This window comes from Myxine glutinosa, chromosome 1 (genome assembly GCF_964187855.1).
Source record: "Myxine glutinosa chromosome 1, kmMyxGlut1.1, whole genome shotgun sequence".
Taxonomy (NCBI): Eukaryota; Metazoa; Chordata; class Myxini; order Myxiniformes; family Myxinidae; genus Myxine; species Myxine glutinosa.
This window is the reverse complement of record NC_136261.1, coordinates 151,684,071-151,711,302: the sequence shown is the minus strand read 5'-3', so window position 1 is coordinate 151,711,302 and position 27,232 is coordinate 151,684,071. Positions and strand designations below refer to the sequence as shown.

The 27,232-nt window shown below is 48.6% G+C and overlaps 1 protein-coding gene across 2 annotated transcripts in view; it reads left to right on the top strand.

Annotated features, from left to right (window-relative positions):
* LOC137429790 (integrin alpha-M) overlaps window positions 1–27,232 on the top strand; it is a 240,431-nt gene that overhangs the window by 176,141 nt on the left and 37,058 nt on the right. For both annotated transcript variants that reach the window (XM_078778582.1, XM_068120046.2), the window contains 3 exons: window positions 18,356–18,475; window positions 18,606–18,679; window positions 25,811–25,943. In XM_078778582.1, the coding sequence (XP_078634708.1) occupies window positions 18,356–18,475; window positions 18,606–18,679; window positions 25,811–25,943 (327 nt within the window). The remainder of the gene's footprint in view (window positions 1–18,355; window positions 18,476–18,605; window positions 18,680–25,810; window positions 25,944–27,232) is intronic.

Genomic DNA, 27,232 nt, shown 5'->3' with positions numbered 1-27,232 from the left:
CCCCCCCCCCCCCCCCGGGCACAAAAGAACAACGGTCTGTGAGTGGGGAAGGAAGGAGAAGCAGATCAGCGGGCAGGGGCGCAAGGGTAAACATCAATACAAAGCAATGCAACATGAAGGGCGCGGGAGAGCGAGCCGAGAAAGCTCGTCCCTAACCGTTCGTCACCCCCCATGTCACCTACCCTACCCTTGCCCTTACCCGTATTTACACAATTTACACATTTACAGATCCGTCGCTATCGTATTGTCCCCCATTCCCTCTAAACCAAATCCGTCATCAATCCCTCCTAAGAAGGAAGGGATGGAATTACAAACAATGCCACCCCCACGTCGTGATGCATCTTACATTCCAAATGTCTGCACAAACTTGGTGTGGAGTCTTATCACCTTAGGTGAGTGGATGCGGATGGTGCGAAGAGACTTTCATCCTATCTATCTTCTAATTGACATTAACACTTTAAACTACCCGGGGTCTTACCCTGCCAATCCATTGGCTTCTTTACTCTATGTGGTTCTAAAAACCAATTCCCATTGAACATACTGTGGCGCTCACCAATTTGGGGTCCCACTCCCCCGATTTTTCTGTCTGTGCCTTCGCACAATTTCAGGGCTGGGTCGTCTGGCTCTCCCAGCAGGTCCGCTCACCTGCACACCTCCGCCACTGCAGTTGCCACCCGAGCTTACCTGCTCCTCAACCTAACCTGGGGAAGGCCCTCTGGCTTCCTTACCCCACTACCGCCCTCTCTGGCGTCGGGCTACCCGGGTCCTTCTCTGGATCCTCGGGCCCCATTGAACTCTAACTGGCTCCCAGAGCCTACCTGCGGCCTCACCTGGCCGACAGACTACCAGTGGCGGAGTGCCCATTCAACCATTACTACTAACAGGCCACACGCCCAGCCATTCCACTTCACTCATGCACCAAACCAAGCAGTACTCTGCTACTTCCGCACCACAGATGTCAATCTCCAACCACAATTTACCTACTCCCTCTATCTACTTTTAAACTACCCTCCCTGGGTATTCGTGAGGGGGTCCATCCTTCCCCCATCCACTCCTTCGCACCATACACTCCACTCTACCTATTCCACACTACTCACTCCACACCATTCATTCCATACTCAATTTACTCCAGACCATCTATTCCATCCAACCATTCTCCCTTGCCACCATGCAAGCCAATCACTCAATGCACAATCACACGCATCCTCGATACTCTGCTCAATACACTTTCTACACACACACACACACACACACACACACACACACACACACACACACACACACACACACACACACACACACACACACACAGCATTCACGAGCAATTCCTCTCAATTCCTCATTTCAGCCGCAACTTAAAGCTCATACACACAGCATCATCTGGCTATCTATTGCCCTTCTAAGATTAGTGCTTCCCTGTCACCCCTTATACTATTGCACATCCCTCGTCGGTATCAACCATCTAACCTGGCTACGTCCCCACTACATGTACAAAGTCACTACTTAACTCTTATGTCACCTATGGTCATCTCTAGTTTTCTATTCATTTATCCTAACCCTCCCGGGCTAGTTGGTGCAGCCAAACCCCATAAACTAAAGCTCCTTTGCCCAAAATGGATGCGAGGGATGGTAGAGCTACCATCCCTCCACATCACTATCACTATCAAATGTCCACTTATACTTGAGCCTCTCGGTGCGTCATTACATCATCAAAGCTCGGCTTTGTGAATTTGGGTGGTTTGGTCTACTGTTGGTTGGGTCCGTCCGGCATTCGGATTCAGGGGAGGAGGTTTTGTCGGGCCAAGACTCCAAGCACCATCCCTACGCAGGGCCCTTCGCTACCATGCGCGGTTGCCCAGCCTTGCCCGGCCGGAGCGCCGCCACCACAAGGGGGCGCTGCTCCGAACCCTTCTCCTTCCCCTCAAACCGGGCCGATCGCTTTGCCTAACAAAGCGCGGTACCGACCGTACAGGGTGGAGCCCAGCCCGAATCGTGCACAGCGCTCTGTGCAGGAGCGACGCGGCACCGACCCCGGCCGGCCCCCGCAGCACACAAAAAGCACACCACGCCCAGAGAGCTCGCGTCGGCTATAAGTCGGCCTGAACTCTGTCCCGGTTAACGTTGATGCTCGGATTGCATTCTCACACCATGCATTCCGTTCCTTACTCGCACATCCAGGCGTCTCCATACACTCCATGCATTCCATGCATTCCTTTCGCGCACATTCTTCCGCATCCATTCTACTCGCACACTCCATCATCACACACTCCTCTGTTCCACACCTTTCTCGCGCACACCCTGGTGCACTCTCTCCCGGTACGTACTCCGTACCACTCGTGGGTGTGCACTCTTGCACATACCCACTCAGCGCACACCTACCCACGGGTGTGCAATCCCCTATCGCACACCCAATCACGCGCTCTGGTGTGCTCTCCCGCACACGCTCCTCAATCAACTCGCACTCCGTGTCACTCTCACCCAACCCACTTTCACACTCTGTAACACACTCACTCTTCGACGCACACTTTTTTCTTACACGCGCGCCATTTCCACTCACGCAGCGCACAAAGGACCTTCCACAAACGCCCGGGTGCCGTCTGGATCCCAAACGCACGAAAAATCTTTTTGCACCACATACGTTTCTGTTATATACACTCCTGCTCACCTCGGCGCTTCCTCCTCTTCGCTCCACCACCACCTGCAAACTTTCATTGGGGTTAATAAGTACGGCATCATGATGTGAACACGGACTTTGCACAATTTCCATTCCTTCCTTCCACGAGTGCTGTTCTAAGTCCGCCGTCTCTTCCGCCCCAATTTCCACTATTGCTTCGGTTTCTTTTCTTAGCCCAACGACCGCCGGCGCGCTCAAAATTTTTTCTTTTAATTCTGTGGCCATTGGATTCTCTATACCCCGGGTCGCGATTTCTATACCCATCCACGTGACCATGCCTTGCTCAACGTCGCTTTTCCCGTGCTCCTCAAGCCGCGTTACCTCATCGCGTACCCGTGTGCCTCTCGCGCGCAACTCGCGGTCTCTGTCCCTCCCCATCTGTTTTGCCTCATATGTGGCTTTGTCCCTCGCTAACCCCTCATTAATTTCTCGGGCTTGGCCACCCATGTCCTCCAATTGACCCCCTAATTTGTTCTCTAGCCCCCCAATTTGACTTCGCAATTGCTCTCCCATTCTATTTTCCATTCCGTCACTATAAGCCCTCATTTCTCCCATCTCTTTCCTTAATCCCCCAATTTGACTTCCCATGTCATTTCTCAATCCGCCAATTTGGTTTCCCATTCGTTCTAATTGTTCTCCCACCTCGTCCATACTGTCGTTCTTTTTCTGCATTTCCACCATGATTTGGGCCATGAAGGTTTGCATTTGCGCAGCGGGCGCGGCCCTCATCTCCATGTGCGAGGCGCCGCCATTTTGCGCGCCCGCAACCCCTACTGCTGCATCCTCCTTAATTTCCTCCTCCATCTCTCCCACCTCTTTCTTGGGGTCCTGGGTTAACTCTACCTCCTCTTCTACCCCCACCGGCATCCGATCGCCTTGATCATCCATGGCACGATTATAATTAGGATGTTAACAATTTCGGCCGCTCAAAATGTTTGACCAAATTTTTTTTTTTCAGATGGTAGAAAATTTGGTTCGGGTCCAATCCCACTCCCAGACACCAATTGTTGTGGCCAATAGCACAATTGGTGTCCAAAATTTTGTCTAACAAATTTAGTCCCAGGTTCCAGATCCCACTCCTGACACCAATTGTTGCGGATTCGGGGGTCGGCGCTCCCCTTATCAAGGGGGGGATTAAACCCCTTGTCTTTTAAGCTGGCCGTCCCCCAATCCTGGAAATTATGACGCTCCTCCCGGTCGGGATCAGCTAGGGTGATTGGTCAATGAAGTCCCAAATACCTACTTACTAACCCCGACCGCGAGCAGGGAAATAACTCCCCCTCAAACCACGGATAAGATGGAATATTGCCGAGCGGTTAGCAATCCGCGATCCGAGCCGTTAACAAATGACTAAACCCGATCCTGAGCGGTTTCCAAATCGTGCCACAGGTACTCAATTGAGAGAAAGGACGGAGGCGATCGAATAAGAGGAAACCAGAGTAAGGGAAGAACAAAGAGTGGGTTTATTAATTATTAATTATTTACAAGCAAAAGAAGAGGAAACGAAAGCATGTACAAGAAGAAACAAAAGGACACAGGGCAAGCTTATCTATACAGTCTTAACTTATCACGACCCCAGGACAAACAAACAGACACATGGAATTGTAGTGGTAGGGGAGAAAGGTCCAGGCAGATGGTTCCAGGCTCCTCGTCTGGTCCCGACCCGTGCCGTGGCGGTGATGGAAACAGGCCGGCAGCGCGTCGTTGGCGTTAACCGCGAGCGGACCTTACATATACGAGAGGCTGGAATGCTGCGTACGTATCGCGTGCCAAATGCTCTCTCTCTCTCTCTCTCTCTCTCCCGATCAAACAAGGTCCGTATCAAACAGGCAGTTCGTAACAACGAGCTCTCTCGGCGCAGTTTTTCAATAAACAGTTCGTGCAACGCAATCCCCGGTGCAGTTCGTTACCATCAATGGTTCCCTGCGCAGTCCGTGGCGCAGTCCGTTTCAGACCCGAGCCGACTCTCAGTTCACTCTCGTAAAAAGGTTCGTGCTGGCGCTTATATTACGCGCTCACAGATCCATCCGCGCTCTTTGAAACCAAGCCCGGTAGCGAGCTCACCTCAGCCCTGGTTGGTTGGCGAGGGCTCACCGGCTCCACCCTTGACGGCGAGCTGACAGGGCCACGCCTCGTTCCCGTGTCCCGCCCCCTTTTTCCTCGGCCTTAGACCGCGTGTTCAATGGCGTTGCCTGAGCGAACGCTGAGGCGGCTGCGGCTGGCAGAGGCGCGTAACAGAATTGGGAGGGACAGGTTGGCAAAATGGCCAGAATGGATTGGGACCTATCTTATTTGATTAATGAAACGCAGATTCAACTACTGGGAACAGGTCCTTAACTGAAACACATAATAATGAGATAACTACGAAGAGGTCCTATGGTTCGCTACGTGTTGTTCATGGACTAACTAGGGTGCGATCTTTAACCAGCCAATTGAGGGGGATATTTACAGGGGAATATATTTACAAGGGGTACATTTACTAAATTTACGAGTGAAGGTTCTAAAAACCATAACAATATAATATATATATATATATATATATATCTATATTATAATAGCCGTAGATGATTCTGTCTGTCTGTCTGTCTGTCTATCTGTTGGGTGTCTGTCCGGGGTGTGGCTTACTCGGTTTGCAGAGTAGCTCCACCCATAGCTCCACCCATTCTGGGAGTGGCTATAAACAAATATCCACCATTTTATTAACTCGCATAGCTTTGAGTCCTGTTTTGTAGGCCCGTGGTGTCTTGCTCTCCCCCAGTTTTATTTCAAATCAAATTCGATAAATCATTTCATTTTTCACAGTCGCTAACATAGTTTTAGACTCGGTTGAAAAAAAACGGGAAGAAAATCCGATGAAAGTTGCCGTTTATAGAACGAAATGAATTCTCAAAGGCCTGTAACTTCAAGGCCATTGAGTCTCTCTCACGCCTTTATCTCCAATCTAACTCACCATATGATTTCATTTTTATCGATGGTTTTACTTTTAGACTCGGTGTCAGCAATAATTGAGAACAATCCACACACGCGGGAAAATGCAGAGATATATTTTTTAAAATCGCGTCATGGTGTATCATACACCGCCCAACATGACACCGCCGGCAATGTGTCGATATATATTAAAAATTCGCTTTTGCTTTTCCGTTATGATATATTACTATTTCGTTTGATGATAGTCGTCACAAAAACGTCAACAATGATGCCGACATATATTTCTTCGTTTTTATTTCATTCAACATATTAGCCGGAAGTAAAATATGTTTCAGGAAATTACCGAGAGATATTTCTTCGTTTTTTTTATTAGTTATGTGCGCATACACTTTAAATAGGTTTATTTGAAATCTTTAATTTTCCACAAACATTCCACACACGCGGGAAAATGCAGAGATATATTTTTTAAAATCGCGTCATGGTGTATCATACACCGCCCAACATGACACCGACGGCAATGTGTCGATATCTATTTTAAATTCGATATATCATTTCATTTTTCACAGTCGCTAACATAGTTTTAGACTCGGTTGAAAAAAAACGAGAAGAAAATCCGATGAAAGTTGCCGTTTATAGAACGAAATGAATTCTCAAATGCCTGTAACTTCAAGGCCATTGAGTCTCTCTCACGCCTTTATCTCCAATCTAACTCACCATATGATTTCATTTTTATCGATGGTTTTAGAGTCGGTGTCAGCAATAATTGAGAACATTCCACACACGCGGGAAAATGCAGATATATTTTTTAAAATCGCGTCATGGTGTATCATACACCGCCTAACATGACACCGACGGCAACGTGTCGATACATATTAAAAATTCGATATATCATTTCATTTTTCACAGTCGCTAACATAGTTTTCGACTCGGTTGAAAAAAAACGGGAAGGAAATCCAATGAAAGTTGCCGTTTATAGAACGAAATGAATTCTCAAACGCCTGTAACTTCAACTTCAAGGCCATTGAGTCTCTCTCACGCCTTTATCTCCAATCTAACTCACCATATGATTTCATTTTTATCGATGGTTTTGGACTCGGTGTCAGCAATAATTGAGAACATTCCACACACGCGGGAAAATGCAGAGATATATTTTTAAAAATCGCGTCATGGTGTATCATACACCGCCCAACATGACACCGACGGCAACGTGTCGATATATATTAAAAATTCGCTTTTGCTTTTCCGTTAAGATATATTACTTTTTCGTTTGATGACAGTCGTCACAAAAACGTCAACAATGATGCCGACATATATTTCTTCGTTTTTATTTAATTCAACATTATTAGCCGGAAGTAAAATATGTTTCAGGAAATTACCGAGAGATATTTCTTCGTTTTTTAAAATTAGTTATGTGCGAATACACTTTAAATAGGTTTATTTGAAATCTTTAATTTTCCACAATATAATTTACTTGCCATTTATCATTTGATGATTACGAGACAAATTCCTCTTGAGGATCGTGACAATTCATGCGCTGCGTGGAAACTTCTATTTCCAAAATGAATGAGACGATCGATGAAGAACGCAGACTTGAACAGGATGCAGCAAGAAAACGAATGAGACGGGCGAACGAGTCCATCGACGAACGTCAATGCAAACTTGCGGGGTCACCCGTGGGAATCCCACGGGCATGGATGTGTGTGACATTTCGACATATTGAGTTAGATGCTGCACATTCATTTTTACAAAATGGTTACTGGCAAGTCATCAGATCCAGAAATGGTGTAAAAACCACCGTTTAGAGGCCATTTTTCCCCGCAAAGCGGGGGTTGGCCTTTTCGGGGACCGTGGTAGTTGTTGTTTTTTTGTCCCCTTTTTGAAGCAATGTTTTACGGCCGGATGCCCTTCCTGACGCCAACCCTTTTTGCCGCCTTCAACGACAAACAGGGAATTACCAGTGAACTGGTACTCAATTAGCCGACCTCGGAAGGATGACAGGCTGAGTCAACCCCCCTGGCATTAATTCGGCGATCGACCGAGATTCGAACCCAGGATCCTAAGCCGGCACCCTAGCCGCTAGCCCAACACCAGAAATGGTGTCATGAACACAATTTATTTACGCACAAGCACAAAAGCAAGACGGGCCGATTTCCGATTCCGACGGGCCGACGGGCGAGACGGGCCGATTTCCGATTCCGACGGGCCGATTTGGAGCAAGAAAAAGAACGAGACGGGAGAAAAAGGAGAGAAACGAGACGGGGAAAGCCGATTGGAGAGGCGAGTGAGGCGCGATTGGAGAGGAGTGTGAGGCGCGATTGGAGAGGAGTGTGAGGCACGATTGGAGAGGAGTGTGAGGCGTGATTGGAGAGGAGTGTGAGGCACGATTGGAGAGGAGTGATTGGAGGGGAGTGTGAGGCACGATTGGAGAGGAGTGTGAGGCACGATTGGAGAGGAGTGTGAGGCGCGATTGGAGAGGAGTGTGAGGCGCGATTGGAGAGGAGTGTGAGGCGCGATTGGAGAGGCGTGTGAAGGATTGCAGAGGAGAGGAGTGTGAGGGATTGGAGAGGTGAGGGATTGGAAAGGAGAGGGATGTGAGGGTTTGGAGAGGCGAGGAGTGCTAGGTGGAGAGAGGAGAGTGTCAGGTGGAGACAGGAGAGTGTCAGGTGGAGACAGGAGAGTGTCAGGTGGAGAGGAGTGAGGGGTCACATATTATGTGAAATAACTAAATTCACACCATTTCTGGATCTGATGACTTGCCAGTAACCATTTTGTAAAAATGAATGTGCAGCATATAACTCAATATGTCGAAATGTCACACACATCCATGCCCGTGGGATTCCCACGGGTGACCCCGCTAGTATATATATATATACTGTGTATATATATATATATATATATATATATATATATATATATATATATATATATATATATATATATATATATATATATATATATATATATATACATACATACAGGGTGAATCAAAAGTAGCGCCCCCGCCCGATTTCTGTTTTTTCGGCTGTCAGATCCTTTCTGGGATGTCATGTTGTTAATAATTGTCTTGCAGATTATTAATTTTCTTAATTTATTTATTTTTGTTTTTGTTTTGCAGGTTATTGCTGAGAGTTTGGAAAATTACTGAAGTTGCACCAAATTGAACCATGAATTGAACCATGAACCTTTCAATGAATCAACACATTGCGGCCGTGAAACATTACTACAAATGTAATGAACAACCTACGATGGCAGCACGCCGTTTGGCACAGGAATTCGATATTAACCCACCCCAGGGAAGAAACATACGATTGATTGTCGAGAAATTTGAAGCAACAGGGTCGGCAGCCACTGCAAAGAAGTCCGGTCATCCGAAAACGGCAACGAATGTAGCTAAGGCTGAAGAAGCCATCAGGAGACTGGAACAAAGTCCGCAAAAGTCAACTCGCCGTTCATCTGCAGAGTTGGAAGTGAGCCAAACAAGTGTTATCTGTATCCTTCACCAGAAAAACTGGAAACCTTACATTCTACGCTTACTGCATGCCCTTCATGATGGAGATGACGACCGGCGTCTTCAATTTTGCGAAGAGTTCTAAGCTAAACTTGACGAAGAGGACACAATGCTAGACAACATCTGGTGGTCAGATGAGGCATGTTTTAAGCTTAACGGCACAATTAACAGACACAATTGTGTCTACTGCGCTGCGGAGAACCCAAGAGTGACAGTTGAGAAGGAGGTAAATTTACCTGGCGTGACAGTTTGGGTAGCCATATCTCCATTAGGGATAATTGGACCCTTTTTCTTTGAGGAATCTGTCACTGCAGAAATTTACCTGGATATGCTGCAAACCTTCTTTTGGCCCACGGTACAAGATCAGGACTGTTATTTCCAGCAAGATGGAGCTCCACCTCATTATGGACGTCATGTTTGTCAGTGGCTTTATGAAAACTTTCCCGGAAAGTGGATCGGCTGCCGCGGTCCGATCGAGTGGCCGTCACGCTCCCCAGACCTTACACCTCCAGATTTCTTTCTTTGGGGGCTCATGGAAGACCTTGTTTATCGTGAAAAGCCTCGTATCATTCAGGAATTGAAGGCTCAAATCACTGCAAAGTTTGAGGAAATTGATATCGAACTCTGCAAGCGTGTGTGCCACTCTGTGCCTGCTCGGCTGCAATTGTGCATCGATCACGAGGGAGGGCACTTTGAAAATTGCAAGTAAAACAGCTTGGTACACTTCCGTAATAATTTTCCCCCGAATAAATGGTTAGATAAACATGTCATTCATTTATTTATACCTTCTTGTACACTGCAAGACAAATGTCAAACAAACAATTGTTACGGGGTCCCCCCCCCCCCCCTTACCTCTGGTCTCGGTGGACCTCCGAACCCCGTGAGGGTCCCCGGCAGAAAGATGTTTTATCCTTGGTTGAAACCCAGCAAGTAATGTCCCTCAATGGAACCAGCAAATGAAACAGTCGAATCAATGATGCAACCACACCAGGTGATAAACAAACCATAATATATTATAAATCACACACCAAGAATCACGACCCAATCAGTACAGCACTTCACAATATAGTTCCTATCTACAGGTGGCGCCACCTTACCGAGCCCCTTAACCCCCAAACTCACGGCCCGTGCCCCAGTGTCTCTGGACTCCTCCAAGGCGACGTCGATTCGTTCCAGCGATTGTGGAACCAATTTCCGATTCCAATCAGGGGAAGCGGAGTCGATCGAACCAACCCGCAGGCCACATGCTCCAATCCCCAGCACGATGGTGGTAGAATGGGAAACCTTCCCAAAGATGATTTCGGGTATGTACCCGGTGGCGGTTCAATCCGCGAGTCTCCTCAATAACCCTCCCACAGCCACTGGCTTGTACAGCCGTCCCCGGCAGCCCGCCGGAGAGCAACGCCTGGTCGACGCGCCGCAAAAACCTGGTCACTGCCGGTGGTGCGCGTGGTGAAGATGGCGGTCGGCTTTCTCTTTACCCGGGCTTGGAGGTGAGGATACTCGACAACCTCAACGAGGATACCCGACTACGCAGGCTCCGCAGCAATCCGGCGATCTCCTATCACGCGGACTTCTGTTCAAGGAGGCAAAGTTCCCTTGTCCTGCACGTTCAGCTGCTCGGTCTGGAGCTGCAATCAGAACACGTCTCCTCACGATCTTTCCCGCTTCTCCTCCTCTCCCTATATCTTCCGGGTCACGATCCGATTTCCGGACACATTTTACCCGGAGCGCTTTTAACCCTTTTAACCACAATAAGCATTATCAACATCAGCATCATCACTAAGCAAGAAGCATCAACCATGATAACAAGAACCACCATTATTAGGGCCGGTATCCGTAACACAATCAACTGACAGAAATATATATGTATATATAAACAGAAATTGGGCGCTACTTTTGACTCACCTTGTATACACAAATAATTAAGTTAAGCACCCCCCCCCCCGTTTTTTTACAACCTCGCACATTACAAGTTTGTTGTCGTCAAAACAGTGTAATATACCCATGATATTGCTATATTTTCTGGAGAAGTGATATTATGGTCACATAAAAACATAACAATCATGCCGTTTTCAATATTTTATTCTGAATAATGTAAGGTGAAATTTTTTGGGAATTTTAGGCATATTTTCACCTCAATTTAAGTATGGAGCTATAGGTCCATCACGGACAGTGTGGATGACGTTTATGTTTTCTAACGTACAGTCATTGTTCTGAGAAGACCTCTAGCGATCTTTGCGTCAATAACGTGTGTAGGACCCACGTGATCGGATCACTGACTCAACCCTACGTCTCATAGACCCTGTAAGCCGTCGTATGCGTTGCTGTGGCAGGTTGAACCCCCTCGAGCACGTTTGGGACATGTTGGGACGACAAATTGCGAAGATGGTCCCTCCAATAGCCAATCTGGATGAATTGGAACGTGCATTACATCGGGAATGGAACAACCTGCCACAGCAACGCATACGACGGCTTACAGGGTCTATGAGACGTAGGGTTGAGTCAGTGATCCGATCACGTGGGTCCTACACACGTTATTGATGCAAAGATCGCTAGAGGTCTTCTCAGAACAATGACTGTACGTTAGAAAACATAAACGTCATCCACACTGTCCGTGATGGACCTATAGCTCCATACTTAAATTGAGGTGAAAATATGCCTAAAATTCCCAAAAAATTTCACCTTAAATTATTCAGAATAAAATATTGAAAACGGCATGGTTGTTATGTTTTTATGTGACCATAATATCACTTCTCCAGAAAATATAGCAATATCATGGGTATATTACACTGTTTTGACGACAACAAACTTGTAATGTGCGAGGTTGTAAAAAAACGGGGGGGGTGCTTAACTTAATTCTTTGTGTATATATATACATATACATATTGTTACGGTCCGCGGTTAAGGATGTTGTTTGCCGAGCGAAGGCACCGCGACCTAACAGTTTTTTTTCCGACTCACCCGATTCACCCAGACGTTGGCCGTATCGCGCCACAGCTATTCAATCAGGGAAAAGACAAAGACGACGGATGTGAAGAAAAGGAATAAGAAGACGAAACAAAGGTTGAAAATACGACTAAATTTATTTACTATTTACAGGCTCAAAATAACCAAGGAGAAGGAAAGATAATAAAATAATATACAGAAGCTTTTAGAGACACAGGGAAAATACTAGCTTATACAGACTTAATTACCTACCCAGGACAGAACAAACAAAACAAACTCACGTACGCAAATGGGGAACTTGCAGGCAGGAATGGCTGGAGGTGGGTGGCTGGAGGAAGGCACGGAGCTGGCTGGAGTTTGATCCCACACGGGACGTCGGGCTGGACCTCGACGGCCGCCGATGCCACCGATCCTGTCGTGTGCGCGGGGTAACGGGTCGGGGCTGCTTGGTGGAGCCAAGCCAACGCTGCTGGTGGGGGGTCTGGCGTGACGGGTTCTCTCTCCCTCTCTCACTAACTCCAGGACTCTTTCTTAGTCCAACTCTTCCTCACCACCGACAACTCAACGCAACCCCTCCACTCTACGCAACCACTGACCACCACTGACGACCAACCCAGCTCTGACCAAAAACCACACACTCAGCTCTTGTCGTAGCTCATATTGTAAAAGCTCATCTCGTAAAAGCTCGTCTGCTTGTCTCAGCTCATCTGCTTTGCACCACCACGCAGCTCAGCTCAGCCTTGGACCTTTTTGCCACTCTCCTCTCCTCTGATGACCCAGCTCTTTCCTTTCCACCTCACCACGCAGCTCAGCTCAGCCTTTCAGCTCATCTCTTGGATTGATCTGCTTGTCTCCTTGGGGAGCGTCCCGCGGCGGGTTATAGAGGCCCCGCCCTTCACCCTTTGCGAACCTCCCCCAAGCATTCTCTCTCCGCCCTCTCAAGCCAAACCCCTCGTTCTGGGTTGGATGAGCGGGGCCGACTTACTCCTCCCCTCTATGACGAGGTGGAGACCCGCCTTTCTTCCCCAACCCTGCCTCGTGGTCAATGGCGGCTTTGGAGGGGATGTAATTGCCAAATTGAGGCTTGGCCATTACGAAAGGGGAAATGGAGGTTTTTGGGAATGGGAATGAAGGGAATCTATCTCTTTTACTCGGTGCAATGGAGTGTCATGTTAATGGACGACAAGGCCTTACCCTAAAACACATAATAAGGATATAAACTACTGAACAAGGGTCTTATAGTGTCCTGCAATGTGGTGTTTCATGGAATTAACTACCGGGACGCCCTTTTTACCTTTACACAACTCTGGAGGCCGGAGGGGCCATATCCAACCAATGTTACACAACAATTTACCACAATACAATACACACAATAAAAAAAATGCAATCCTCATATCCGCAACAATATATATATGTATAAAACAGGAATTAAATTCGTGTGTGGGATTAGTGTGAAAATTTCTGACTCAACCCGGGACTTGATCCAGGGACCTCCATCACTTACGCGGTGACAGCCCACTGTGCAATTGAGCCAACAGAATCTCCTCAGAAATTTTCCATAGTTAACACATACACAGACTTGGCATTTAATATGGAATATATATTTTTTTCTTGACTTGGGTTTACTTTCTTAACTCAGTATATCAATCTGGTGAGTTTCTTTTACACTTTGGTGATTTATTTGTTAAAAGAACCATGTCACTGATTGTCTGTTGCAGCAAGAAGTCAACAACAGGATTATATAACAGGTGGCGTGGCAAAATGTATGGACAGGTGCATTTGATGATTGGCTTCACAGTTGGGTATACAAGGGTTGTTGCGTTCTGTATTAGTGGAAAACAACTGCTGCACGTCTCCAAAAGTTATTGCCGCTTCCTCTGGAGATGGTCCGTCAACTCGACAATGCTGTTTGTCATGGAGTGGTGGCTTTACGAAATTACGGCATGAAACAGCGTGCTATTGCTCGGCAGTATGGCATCACTCAAGGTCAGGTGTCAAAGATCCTGAAACGAAATGCTCAGAGGGGTGTCCCTACTCCAATACCGAGGCCAGGACGTCCCCACAGAACCACAAGGAGGGATGATCGCCAGCTGCACCGGTTAGTCCATAATGGCCGTACCAAGTCAGCTAATCGGCTTAGGGCTGAGTGGCAGCAACTGACAAATGTGCCTGTATCCAGAAGGCTAGTCAACTAAGGACTGGTTCAAGCAGGCTATCGTGCCAGGCGTCCCCTGAGAAAGCCATGCCTGACCAGACAACACCGCCAGCGCCGATTGCAGTGGGCCAGAGAGCACCGTCAATGGCAGCCAGGACACTGGAATCACCTGATCTTCAGTGACGAGTCTAGATTTCTGGTCTATCGTCAAGATGACCGTGTCCGAGTGCGCAGACAAGTGCATGAAGCCTACAACAAAGATTGTATAGTGCCAAGAGTCCAAGCTGGAGGTGGTGGGGTGACCGTTTGGGCTGCTTTTCAAGCAGGGGGCAAAACTGACCTGGTTGTTCTGAATGGAAACCTGAACCAATTCAAGTTCAGGGCCATTCTGGAAGAAACATTGCTTCCATTTGCTCGCGCAGCCTTTCGAGGAAACTTTGTCTTCCAACATGACAATGCACGGCCTCATCGTGCTCGCATGATCCAACACTTTCTTGCTGACCGTGGTGTCGAGCATATGGAGTGGCCTGCCATGTCCCCGGATATGAATCCCATAGAGAACTTGTGGGCAGAATTAACGCGTCAAATTGACCACTTGGACCAGCAGCCGACCTCTGTGCGTGAATTGCAGCAGGCTATTGTCACTGCATGACAAGCGATTCCTGTCCAAACCCTGGCAAATCTCGTGAACAGCATGCCTCAACGTGTACGTGCTCTCCTGAATGCTCGTGGGGGTTACACGAAGTACTGAACTGTAATTTTACTGTCCGTAATCCCAGTCGTAATTTAACTTTTGTTTTTGTTAAAAAAAAATTGGGCTAATGTGCCAAATAAAGAGATACTTCTGGAAAACGTACAGAAGTTTAACACAGTACTGTCCATGAATTGAGTTCGATATCAGTTTACATCACTTTCAAGGATCAATTTATTTGTTTTGAAATGTCAAATGTGGTTTTTGTTTCTTTTAAAGGTCACATTAACAAAATCTAGAATAATTTCAACATAATTCCAATGAACTTTTGGTTCTAAGACATCTTGAAAAGTAAGTTCACCCCCATAAAAAAAATATTCCATATTAAATGCCAAGTCTGTATATATATATACAGACTTGGCATTTAATATGGAATATATTTTTTTTTCTTGACTTGGGTTCACTTTCTGAACTCGGTATATCAATCTGGTGAGTTTCTTCTACCCTTCGGTGATGTCTTTGTTGAAAGAACCATGTCACTGATTGTCTTTCACAGCAAGAAGTCAATAACAGGATTATATCACAGGTGGCGTGACAAAATGTAAGGACAGGTATATTTGTCGATTGGCTTCACAATCGGGTATATAAGGCTTGTTGCGTCCTGTATTAGTGGAAAACAACTGCTGCACGTCTACAAAAGTTATTGCCGCTTGCTCTGGAGATGGTCCGTCAACTTGACAATGCTGTTTGTCATGGAGTGGTGGCTTGACGAAATTCTGGCATGAAACAGTGTGCTATTGCTCGGCAGTATGGCATCACTCAAGGTCAGGTGTCAAAGATCCTGAAACGAAATGCTCAGAGGGGTGTCCGTACTCCAATACCGAGGCCAGGACGTCCACGCAGAACCACAAGGAGAGATGATCGCCAGCTGCACCGGTTAGTCTGCAATGGCCGTACCAAGTCAGCTAATCGGCTTAGGGCTGAGTGGCAGCAACTGACAAATGTGCCTGTATCCAGAATGCTAGTCAACCAACGACTGGTTCAAGCAGGCTATCGTGCCAGGCGTCCCCTGAGAAAGCCACGCCTGACCAGACAACACAGCCAGCGCCGATTGCAGTGGGCCAGAGAGCACCGTCAATGGCAGCCAGGACACTGGAATCACGTGACCTTCAGTGACGAGTCTAGATTTCTGGTCTATCGTCAAGATGGCCGCATCCGAGTGCGCAGACAAGTGCATGAAGCCCACAACGAAGATTGTATAGTGCCAAGAGTCCAAGCTGGAGGTGGTGGGGTGACCGTTTGGGCTGCTTTTCATGCAGGGGGCAAAACTGACCTGGTTGTTCTGAATGGAAACCTGAACCAGTTCAAGTACAGGGTAATTCTGGAAGAAACATTGCTTCCATTTGCTCGTGCAGCCTTTCGAGGAAACTTTGTCTTCCAAGATGACAATGCACGGCCTCATCGTGCTCGCATGATCCAACACTTTCTTGCTGACCGTGGTGTAGAGCATATGTAGTGGCCTGCCATGTCTCCGGATATGAATCCGATAGAGAACTTGTGGGCAGAATTAACGCGTCAAATCGACAACTTGGACCAACAGCCGACCTCTGTGTGTGAATTGCAGCAGGCTATTGTCACTGCATGGCAAGCGATTCCTGTCCAAACCTTGGCAAATCTCGTGAACAGCATGCCTCGACGTGTACGTGCTCTCCTGAATGCTCGTGGGGGGTTACACGAAGTACTGAACTGTAATTTTACTGTCCGTATTCCCAGTCATAATTTAGCTTTTGTTTTTGTTGAATTTTGTTTTTGGCTAATGTGCAAAATAAAGAGATACTTCTGGAAAACGTACAGAAGTTTAACACAGTACCATCCGTGAATTGAGTTCGATATCAGTTTACATCACTTTCAAGGATCAATTTATTTGCTTCGAAATGTCAAATGTGGTTTTTGTTTCTTTTAAAGGTCACATTAACAAAATCTAGAATAATTTGAACATAATTCCAATGAACTTTTGGTTCTAAGTCATCTTGAAAAGTAAGTTCACCCCCAGAAAAAAAATATTCCATATTAAATGCCAAGTCTGTATATTGTTGCGGATATGAGGACTGTTTTTTTTTTTATTGTGTGCTTTACTATTATTATTGTTTATTCTGCGCCTCCTGCCTCCGGAGTTGTGTAAAGGTCAAAGGGCGTCTCGGTAGTTATTCCATAAACACCACATTGCAGGACCCGATAAAACCCTTGTTCAGTAGCTTATATCATATTATGTGTCTTAGGGTAAGGCTGTGTCTCCCATTAATTTAAATACTCCATTGCACCGAGTGAAATAAGAATAGGTCCCCTTTCATTTCATTTCAATGGCCAACTGCATTTTGGGCGGTTTTCTTCAACCACCATTGGCCACGAGGCAGGGTTGGGGAAGAAAGGCGGGTCCCCACCTCGTCAGAGAGGGGAGGAGTGAGCCCGCCCCACTCGACCAACCATGAACAAGGGGTTTGGCTTGAGAGGGCGGAGGAAGAGCGTTTGGGGGAGGTTCGAAAAGGTTGAGGGGCGGGGCCTATATAACCCACTGCGGGGCGTTCCCCAAGCAGTTGAGACAAGGAGGGAGGAGACAAGAGCTGGGTCGAAAGAGATGAGCTTTTACAGAGGAGAGAGGAGTACAAGGAAAGAGCTGGGTCGTCAGAGCAGTTGCGCTTTTACTGAGTCCAAGGGAAGAGCTGGGTCGTCAGAGCAGATGCGCTTTTACTGAGACAAGCAGCTCCGACCCGTGACTCCGCGCACACGACAGGCTCGGTGGCATCAGTGGCCGTCGAAGTCCAGCCCGACGTCCCGTGCGGGATCGAGCTCCAGCCAGCTCCGTGCCGTCCTCCCCCCCTCCAGCCACACACCTCCTTCCAGCAATCCACTCTGCAATTCCCTGCGTGAGTCAGTGTCTTTGTTTGTTCTGTCCTGGGTAGTAAGTAAGCCTGTTAGATAAGCTAGTATTTTCCCTGTGTCTCTAAAAGCTTCTGTATATTATTTTATTATCTTTCCTTCTCCTTGGTTATTTTGAGCCTGTAAATAGTAAATAAATTTAGTAGTATTTTCAACCCTTTTCTCGTCTTATTCCTTTTCCTCTTTGCATTTGTCGTCTTAGTCTTTTCCCGATTGAATAGCGGTGGCGCGATACAGCCAACGTTTGGGTTGAATCGGGTTTTAGTCGGGGAATAACTGTTCGGTCACGGAGCCTCCGCTCGGCAAATATAACATCTAATCCGCGGTCCGTAACAATATATATATACATATATATATATATACATATATATATATATATATACATATATATATATATATATTTATATATATATATATATATATATATATATATATATATGTGTGATGTGTGGCTGTTTTCCACATATAAAGAAGAAGCTGCTTTAATAAATATTTTAAACTTACTCTCTGCAGAGCTGTGACGATAAGGATGTGGTGACACCTATTCACGTTGCCTTGAACTTCTCTCTTCAAAACTCCCTTGCTGCACTTTGGATGATTGAGCCAAACCTGGACACACACCGTCAAGAACAGGTTTTGGATGTGACAAGGCAGCTTTCATCTCATGACTTCATATGCTTAAATATTTTACTTAATTGTAAAATTCATTTTCCTTTAATTATCCAACTTATTATTTTGGCTGTATGTCTCTGTGTCTTTCCAGATACACTTTGCAAGGGATTGTGGGATAGACGGAATATGTACACCAAACATGACCCTTGCGGTTTCTCTGGAGAGGTAATGTTCCAAAGGAAAATATCGCATTGACAGAGCAGAAATATTAGAGAACTATAGCTATATGCCCCAGTGTAACATACACGGCCTCGTGTTTTTGAATACGTTTATTCACATATTTCACTGTAAACACAATTAACAATGTCATTCTTCTCAGATACAACACTTAATAAGTCTAATGATCTAATTCAGCCATATTTACTCTTTGGGTGGTGTAGCGTTATTGTTTTAAATAAAAGAACTTTGATATAAAAAAAATACACATACAGTGTTTGTATCAGATGGAATGAGAGGTATGAGAACAGTATCTGAGTTCAATCCATCCATTACATGGGCCTCTATGATGGGTGTTTGCATGTCGATGTGTGCAGAAACATACCTAAGGCTTTTTTCACATACAGATAGGGGGGGGGGGGGGGGGGGTCTGTAAGTTTATCTTGTTGACAGTTTTATCCAAAAAACACAATTGATTGAACAAAACATGTTGTCATTCCTTTTATAGTTAAACATCTAACATTTTTTATATTCAAAGTTTATAATATATAATATTAAGTATATAATATACTAGCCGAAAGCACCCGGCGTTGCCCGGGTTCTTTTTGAATGAATTTACTACTATAATTCAGCTTTTACTCGCGGCCTTAGAAGATTGAGTACAACAATTCAGCTCAGCTTTTAATTGTGAAATGGGCCCAGCCCGGCCGAAGCGGCCTCGACAGACCTCGCTACCTAGCCTATAACCTTCCCGGGGCCCGTCCCGACATTTTAAGTTTTTTTTGAATGAATTTACTACTACAATTCAGCTTTTACTCGTGGCCGTAGAAGATTGACTACTATAATTCAGCTTCGCTTTTAATTGCGAAATGGGCCTCGACCGGCCTCGCCACCTAACCTAAAACCTTCCCGGGGCCCATCCCGACATTTTTGAATTGGAGGTTTCCTCCTATCTTTCACCGTTCAGGAGATTAGCTTGCGTAGACAAACAAACAAAAACTTTCTTTTATAATATAGAGAGATAAATATAAATACAACTATAAGTTTAATAATATCTAACGTATATAATATTAAGTTTATAGTTAAATGCATGTATAATTTGAGTGCTAATAAGTTTACATGCTGTCTAAGTGTGAGACGAGTCTTTTAAAATGTCACTGGATAATGTAGTAAATTTCAAAGGAATAAAATACTAGTTAACATGCACTCAGGTAATATTTTTTAAGAAGTAAGACGAGTCTGGAGATACAGCGTTGAAAGTTGGAGTGCGCCAGGCAAGGCTGAATAAATGTTTTTTTATTCGGGTGAAATATGCTCGTAACAAAGACAGGATAGAGGATGGTCACTCTTTCTATTGTAACAAGTATTTAGAAAATGATATAGCTTTGAAACGAGAAATATACACAAGGAAGTCAAATGTAAGAGGAGGCCATTTGGCTCATCAAGGCTGTGCTACATGTAAACCATATAATTCAATCTAACAGTTTATCAGGTTTAATTCAATTGGGGAGGAGGTGTTTGGGGTGGAGGAGTGGGCATGAGAACAGAGGGGCAAGCGCAGACATCACCAGAGTGTCTCATACATTCCACCTCGTAGAGTTTGCCAGGAAAAGTTGTTGGCTCAACTCTCAGGAATTGGCTGGCACCGAGGGATCTTTAACATCCACCGACTAGTGCTGGCAGACGGTCAAAGGTGACTTGCATACCTATAGGCTATCATATAGTCAGGAAAGATTATTTTTAAATCCATAAGTCATGGACTCATGGCTCATGTAAGACCTTGGTGACGAGGAATATCTGGTAGACATACAGGCAACATAATAGAGATACAGTTGGATAAAGCACAACCAGATAAACATAAGGAAAAGCAGATCTGCAGGTGGAAAAATGTAAAATAGTATAAAAGTTTGTTAAACATAAATGGGAGACAGTGTGAGATGGTGAGATGGTCCAAATTCAAACCATAATTTTAAAAATAAAATAATGAAAGCAGATCGAACTATGCAGTTTGCTCCATGTGAAGGAACGTTTCTCAATGGCTTATTTGTAAGATTTGTGAAGATCATAATCCAAATCCGAATGAACTGTGCTAAAAAGACTCGCACGTGTGTTCAACATCCTCACCACTTGTGCTTGGCCGGCCTTCCCTCTTCCTATGCAGGATGCTATCAGTCTCTATAAACATTTATGCCATTCACGAATCGTTTTTCTCTATTATGGCTGCCTTCCATAGGTCGTCCTGAAGTTTAGTTAAACCTGTGCAGCAGTTTCATTGAAATTTGCTCTATATAAATCAGGCAACACACTGCACCTGTTCTTGTGAGGATGCCATTTGCAGTAAATGGATGTTACCTGTCACAGGAGAGACCGGGAAATATTAAAAAAGAGAATAAAACTGTAGGAAATGCTCTTTCATCTGCAGTAAGCCATATCATTATATTGTAGCGGCTACCGCTGGGTTTTCACAATCGCCTTGCACCTATCAAGGACGCGGAGCGATCACCATGCCGGGCTCATCCAGGACGCCCGGGCAGGCTCGCCCTCAACTTGCCAGGCCGCAGCCAGGACGCTGGGCCACGCCCCCTGGCGCCGGGCCTGGGCAAACGCTCCGGGATAATATGTATAAATATTGCTGCCCGATAAACGGGCTTTTCAGAGTGCCTGAGTGTTTGGTTTGATTAAAGCAACTCGGATGAATTCCAGCTTTTTGTCGCGTCCATTCTTCCGATCGACGTGGGAGCCCCAGCTCCTTCATTGGTGACCTACCGACATGGACACGGCAGTCGCACTTAAACTGCCTACCTTCTGGGAGGCTCACGCGGCGGTTTGGTTCACACAGGCGGATTCCCTGTTCGCCCTGCGAGGCATCACGGCCGACGACACCCGCTTCCACCATGTGGTAGCAGCGCTCGGTTCGGCCACCGCGGCCCGCGCCCTGAGCCTCCTCGAGAGCCCGCCAGCCGCTGACAAATACGGCGCGATTAAGAAGCTTCTCCTCGACGCTTTCGCCCTCCCATCGGCGGAACGCGCACGGCGCCTACTCGACCTGCCCGAGCTCGGCGACACGCGCCCTTCCGAGCGAATGGACTACATGCTTTCACTGCTCGGCGAACACTCTCCGGCATTCCTGTTCCGGGAGCTGTTCCTCCGTCAGCTGCCTAACCCGGTACGCCTCGCCCTGGCAAGCACGACGATCACAGATCCCCGGGCCCTTGCCAGAGAAGCCGACAAGATCTCCGCCGCAGGACAGCGCATCCCAGCGGCGACATGGGACCCACCGCCGTCCGACGCAACACCCATGGCGCCCGAGCACCCGGCACGGTCGACGACCGAACTGCCGACGCAATTGGCGGCCGCTACACCGAGCCGACCACCTCCAGCACGACGACCGGGGCCTCCACCTGACCAAGCGTGGTGTTACTATCATGCCAGGTTCGGACAGAAGGCCCGGACATGCCGACCCCCGTGCACCTTCGGCAGGCCGGGAAACGGCCGGGCCGGCGTTCATTACCAGCCATGAGCGCCGGCCACACGGGCAACTTACTGTTCATCATGGATAAAGCGTCCGGACGGCGCTTCCTGTGCGACACCGGCGCCCAACTGAGCGTCATACCCGCCTCTGACCAGGACAGGCAATCCGCGGTTTGCGGCCCCTCCTTGGTTGCGGCCAACGGATCGACCATCCGCACCTTCGGCCCACGCAACGTCACCCTCTGCTATGGCGGCCAACGCTTTGCTTGGACGTTTGTAACCGCAAACGTGCCCATGGCTCTGCTAGGCGCCGACTTCCTCTGCACACACGGACTGCTGGTGGACGTCCAATGGCGTCGTTTAATCAACGCCGAAACCTTCAGCTCCCTGGTATGCACATTGAGCAGCTCCGCGCCGACCGAGCTGGCATGCGCCGTCCCGGCGGCGAACGAGTTTGCTCGCCTGCTCACGGAGTTCCCGGCCCTCACGCGGCCGACGTTTTCGGCCGTCGCAGTACGGCATGGGATCGAGCACCACATACCAACCACGGGCCCGCCGGTCTACGCCAGGGCCCGCCGCCTCGACCCAGCCAAGCTCGCCGTGGCGAAGGCCGAATTCGACGCGTTGGAGCACCTCGGCATCGTGCGGCGCTCCGATAGCGCGTGGGCCTCGCCACTGCACATCGTGCCAAAGCCGGGGGGTGGATGGCGCCCGTGCGGCGACTACCGCCGTCTCAATGACGCTACCACCCCCGACAGGTACCCGATCCCGCATATCCAAGACTTCTCCGCCCGTCTGGCGGGACGGGTCATTTTTTCGAAAATTGATCTCATACGGGTATATCACCAGGTACCTGTCAGGGCGGCCGACGTCCCTAAAACGGCAGTCATCACGCCGTTCGGCTTATTCGAATTCTTGCGGATGCCGTTTGGTCTCAAGAACGCGGCTCAGGCGTTCCAGCGCTTGATGGACGGCGTGCTGCGTGACCTGCCGTTCCTTTTCGTTTACCTGGACGACATCCGCGTCGCCAGCACGTCCCGGGCCGAGCACCTCCTCCACCTCCGAACACTGTTCGGGCGCCTCAGCGAGCACGGCCTCATCGTCAACCCGGCCAAATGCCACTTCGGCACGACGGCCGTTGATTTTTTGGGCCACCACATCACCAAGAACGGGGCCGTGCCGCTGCCAACCAAGGTCGAGGCCATCACCACGTTCCTGCGTCCCCGCACCATAAAGGCCCTGCAGGAATTCCTGGGAATGGTGAATTTTTATCAGCGCTTCGTGCCCCGCGCTGCTCAACTCATGCGGCCCCTCTACGAAGCCCTCCGGGGCAAGCCGGCCAAGCACGACATCGCCTGGTCCGCAGCAATGGATGCGGCCTTCCAAAGCTCAAAGCGGGCCCTCGCCGACGCAACACTGCTCGCTCACCCGGTGCTCAACGCTCCCATCGCCCTCACCACGGATGCCTCCGACTACGCGGTGGGCGCCGTACATGAGCAATGGGTGAACGGGGTTTGGCAGCCACTCGCTTTTTTCAGCCGGCAGCTCCGGCCGAACGAGCTCAAATACAGCACGTTTGACCGGGAGCTCCTCGGTCTACACCTGGCCGTCCGCCATTTCCGCCACCTCCTGGAGGGCCGACCTTTCACGGCGTTCGTCGACCACAAGCCGTTGGTTTACGCCATGGCCAAGGTCACGGAGCCGTGGTCGGCCCGCCAACAGCACCACCTCTCCGCCGTGTCGGAGTTTACCACGGACATCCGGCACGTCGCCAGCAAAAACAACGCCGTGGCCGACTGTCTTTCCCGGGCCAGCGCGAACGCGGTCCACCTGGGCGTGGACTTTGCGCTTATGGTGGCGGACCAAACCACCGACACCATGGTGCAAGCCCTCCGGGCGGCGGACACGGGCCTCCGCCTGGCCGACATCCCCTTCGCGGACACTGTCCTGCTCTGCGACGTCTCCCAAGGCCAGCCTCGCCCCATCGTGCCCGTCACCTGGCAACGCCGCATCTTCGCCTCCCTCCACGGCCTTTCCCACCCGGGCCGGAAAGCTTCCCAGAAGCTGGTGTCGGCGCGATTCATCTGGCACGGCCTTCGTCGGGACGTCCGCGATTGGACCAGCACCTGCACGGCCTGCCAACGGGCCAAGGTCCACCGACACACCCAGGCCCCGCTGGCACCTTTCACCGTGCCCGAACGACGTTTCGACCACATCAACGTGGATCTGGTGGGCCCCCTCCACCCGTCACGGGGGTTCACACACCTGCTCACCATGGTGGACAGGACCACCAGGTGGCCGGAGGCCGTTCCCCTCGTCTCCACCACCACCGCCGACGTGGCGCAGGCTTTCATCGCCACCTGGGTCGCCCGCTTCGGCGCACCGGCGGACATCTCGTCAGACCGCGGACCACAGTTCACCTCCGAGCTGTGGGGCGCGGTCGCCCGCAACCTGGGGGTCAAGCTCCACCGTACTACGGCCTACCACCCCCAAGCAAACGGGTTGTGCGAGCGATTCCACCGCTCCATGAAGGCCGCGCTCATGGCCGGCCTTCAAGACGGCGGTTGGGCCGACCGGCTGCCGTGGGTCCTTTTGGGCCTCCGCACGGCCCCCAAGGAGGACCTCCAGGCATCCACCGCCGAGCTTGTCTATGGCCAGGCGCTACGCGTCCCGGGCGAATTCGTGCCCGACGCTACCAGTCCCTGGTCCGCAGCTCACCAGCGCTCGGACCTCCAGGAGGCCGCCCGACGGTTTGCCCCCGTGCCAACATCCCACCACGGTGACCCCCAGTCCTACGTCCCCCCAGCACTTCGCACAGCGGAGTATGTTTTTGTGCGTCACGACGCACATCGGGGGCCACTCCGGCCGCCGTACGACGGGCCCTTCCGGGTGCTGCGACGGGACGACAAGTCGTTCGTCATCGACATCGGCGGCACGTCGGACCGGATTGCGGTGGACCGCCTCAAGCCGGCGCACGTGGACGTCGACCACCCACCACGGGTGGCCCTTCCGCCACGGCGAGGCCACCCCCCGTCCACGGTGCCCCCCACTCGACCGCCCACCACCACACCGGACCCCCTCCCACGACCCACCAGGGGTCGCTTCGGCCGGGTCATCAGGACCCCCCTCAAATTGTCCCTGGCCGTGCAAGTCGATTCTGGGGGGACGTGTGTAGCGGCTACCGCTGGGTTTTCACAATCGCCTTGCACCTATCAAGGACGCGGAGCGATCACCATGCCGGGCTCGTCCAGGACGCCCGGGCAGGCCCGCGCTCAACTTGCCAGGCCTCGGTCGGGACGCTGGGCCACGCCCCCTCTCGCTTTTCCTGGGCAAACGCTCCGGGATAATATGTATATATATTGCTGCCCGATAAACGGGCTTTTCAGAGTGCCTGAGTGTTTGGTTTGATTAAAGCAACTCGGATGAATTCCAGCTTTTTGTCGCGTCCATTCTTCCGATCGACGTGGGAGCCCCAGCTCCTTCAATATTCCATTTCATTATATTTTTTACAATGGTTGGAATTTGGAATGGTCATTTGTGGACACCCTGTTCTTTACGTCACGGAGTATGTGACTGATCTCTGCACATTCAGTGTAAAACGTCGATGATTTTTTTCTGCAGTTGATCTAACTAATAACTTCCGTTCTTCTTGTACATTTTATTATCCAGTGGGGAACTCGTTCTGGGACGAGACCATTCTTTACGTGTCGAAGTACAACTGAGGAACTTTGGGGAGGATGCTTATTACACTGAGCTCCGTTTGCGCTTTCCACCCATCCTCCGCTACAGTTCTGTGCAGAAGGCATGTATATCACGCAATTTTATTCTAATTTTTGTCTGTTTTTCCTTCATGCTAATTCCTTCTTACCTTTTCTCTTTTTAGTTATTTCATAAATGCCAGGTCTTTCCTACAAGTAAACAAATATCAAACAAAAACATGGGGAACATTTTACTTCCGATCAAGGCTGCTGTGAAGTGTGGTTAAGTCAGCAGGTGTATATAGTTCTATTGTGACGACATCACAAAACTACTTGAACTTTGGCAGAAATGTGTGGACTGCTGGGGTGGTTATGTTGAGAAATAAATATTTGCCATCGTAGAATAAAGATTCACGTTAGTATCTCTCTTCGTTTCATTAAAATATCTTTACCTGTTTTGGAGAAAAAGAATAGGAGGCATTACTTTTCAACATGCTCATATATATATATGTATATATATATGATTATATAATGTACACGTATTATTTACTTATCCAAATTGGTGACAGTTTCTTTGTCTTCGATATCACATCTATCGTATAATAGAGCTGAAACACACACACACACACACACACACACACACAAACACACAAACACACACACACACACACACACACACACACACACACACACACACACACAAGGACAAACTGATGAGACAAACACTTAACACAGCCACTGAGCTTGGGGGAAGTGCCGTCACTAACGTCACTTCCCAGGATACTCTGGGTACCAGCGACGTCAATATGTTGATATGTTGTTGCAAGAGAAGTGTAACTTCGATTCTTGGAATGTGACATACGACTGCTAGCTTGCTCATGGATATTCTTGAACCCTGTTGTATTCAATGTCACAAGTAATTAAGGCTTTAATTATATGATGGTAATCATCATGTACATGCCACCGCCTGGTGTTGGCTTAGCGGTTAGGGTGCTGGCTTGGGATCCTAAATCGATCCTGGTCGATCGCTGAATTAACGCCAGGGGGGTTGAATCAGCCTGTCATCCTTCCGAGGTCGACAAATTGAGTACCAGCTTGCTGGGATGAATGATCACGGTGTGTACCCCGACTTAGAATAGGTACACCGTATCCCTTACCAAGGGTTGGCATCAGGAAGGGCATCTGGCCATAAAAACATTGCCTCAAAAAGGGAACCATGATTGTCATGGGGCCCACAAGGATAACCCCCGCTTTAGCAGGGAAAATGGCCTTAAAACGGGAATTTTTTTTGACCATGTACATGCCCTATCTAGAGTGTTGGCACTATTGAAGCAGTTACTAAAGCTACAATCTTGGTCAGGTCACCACTCTACCTCAGGATGTCAGGGCAATA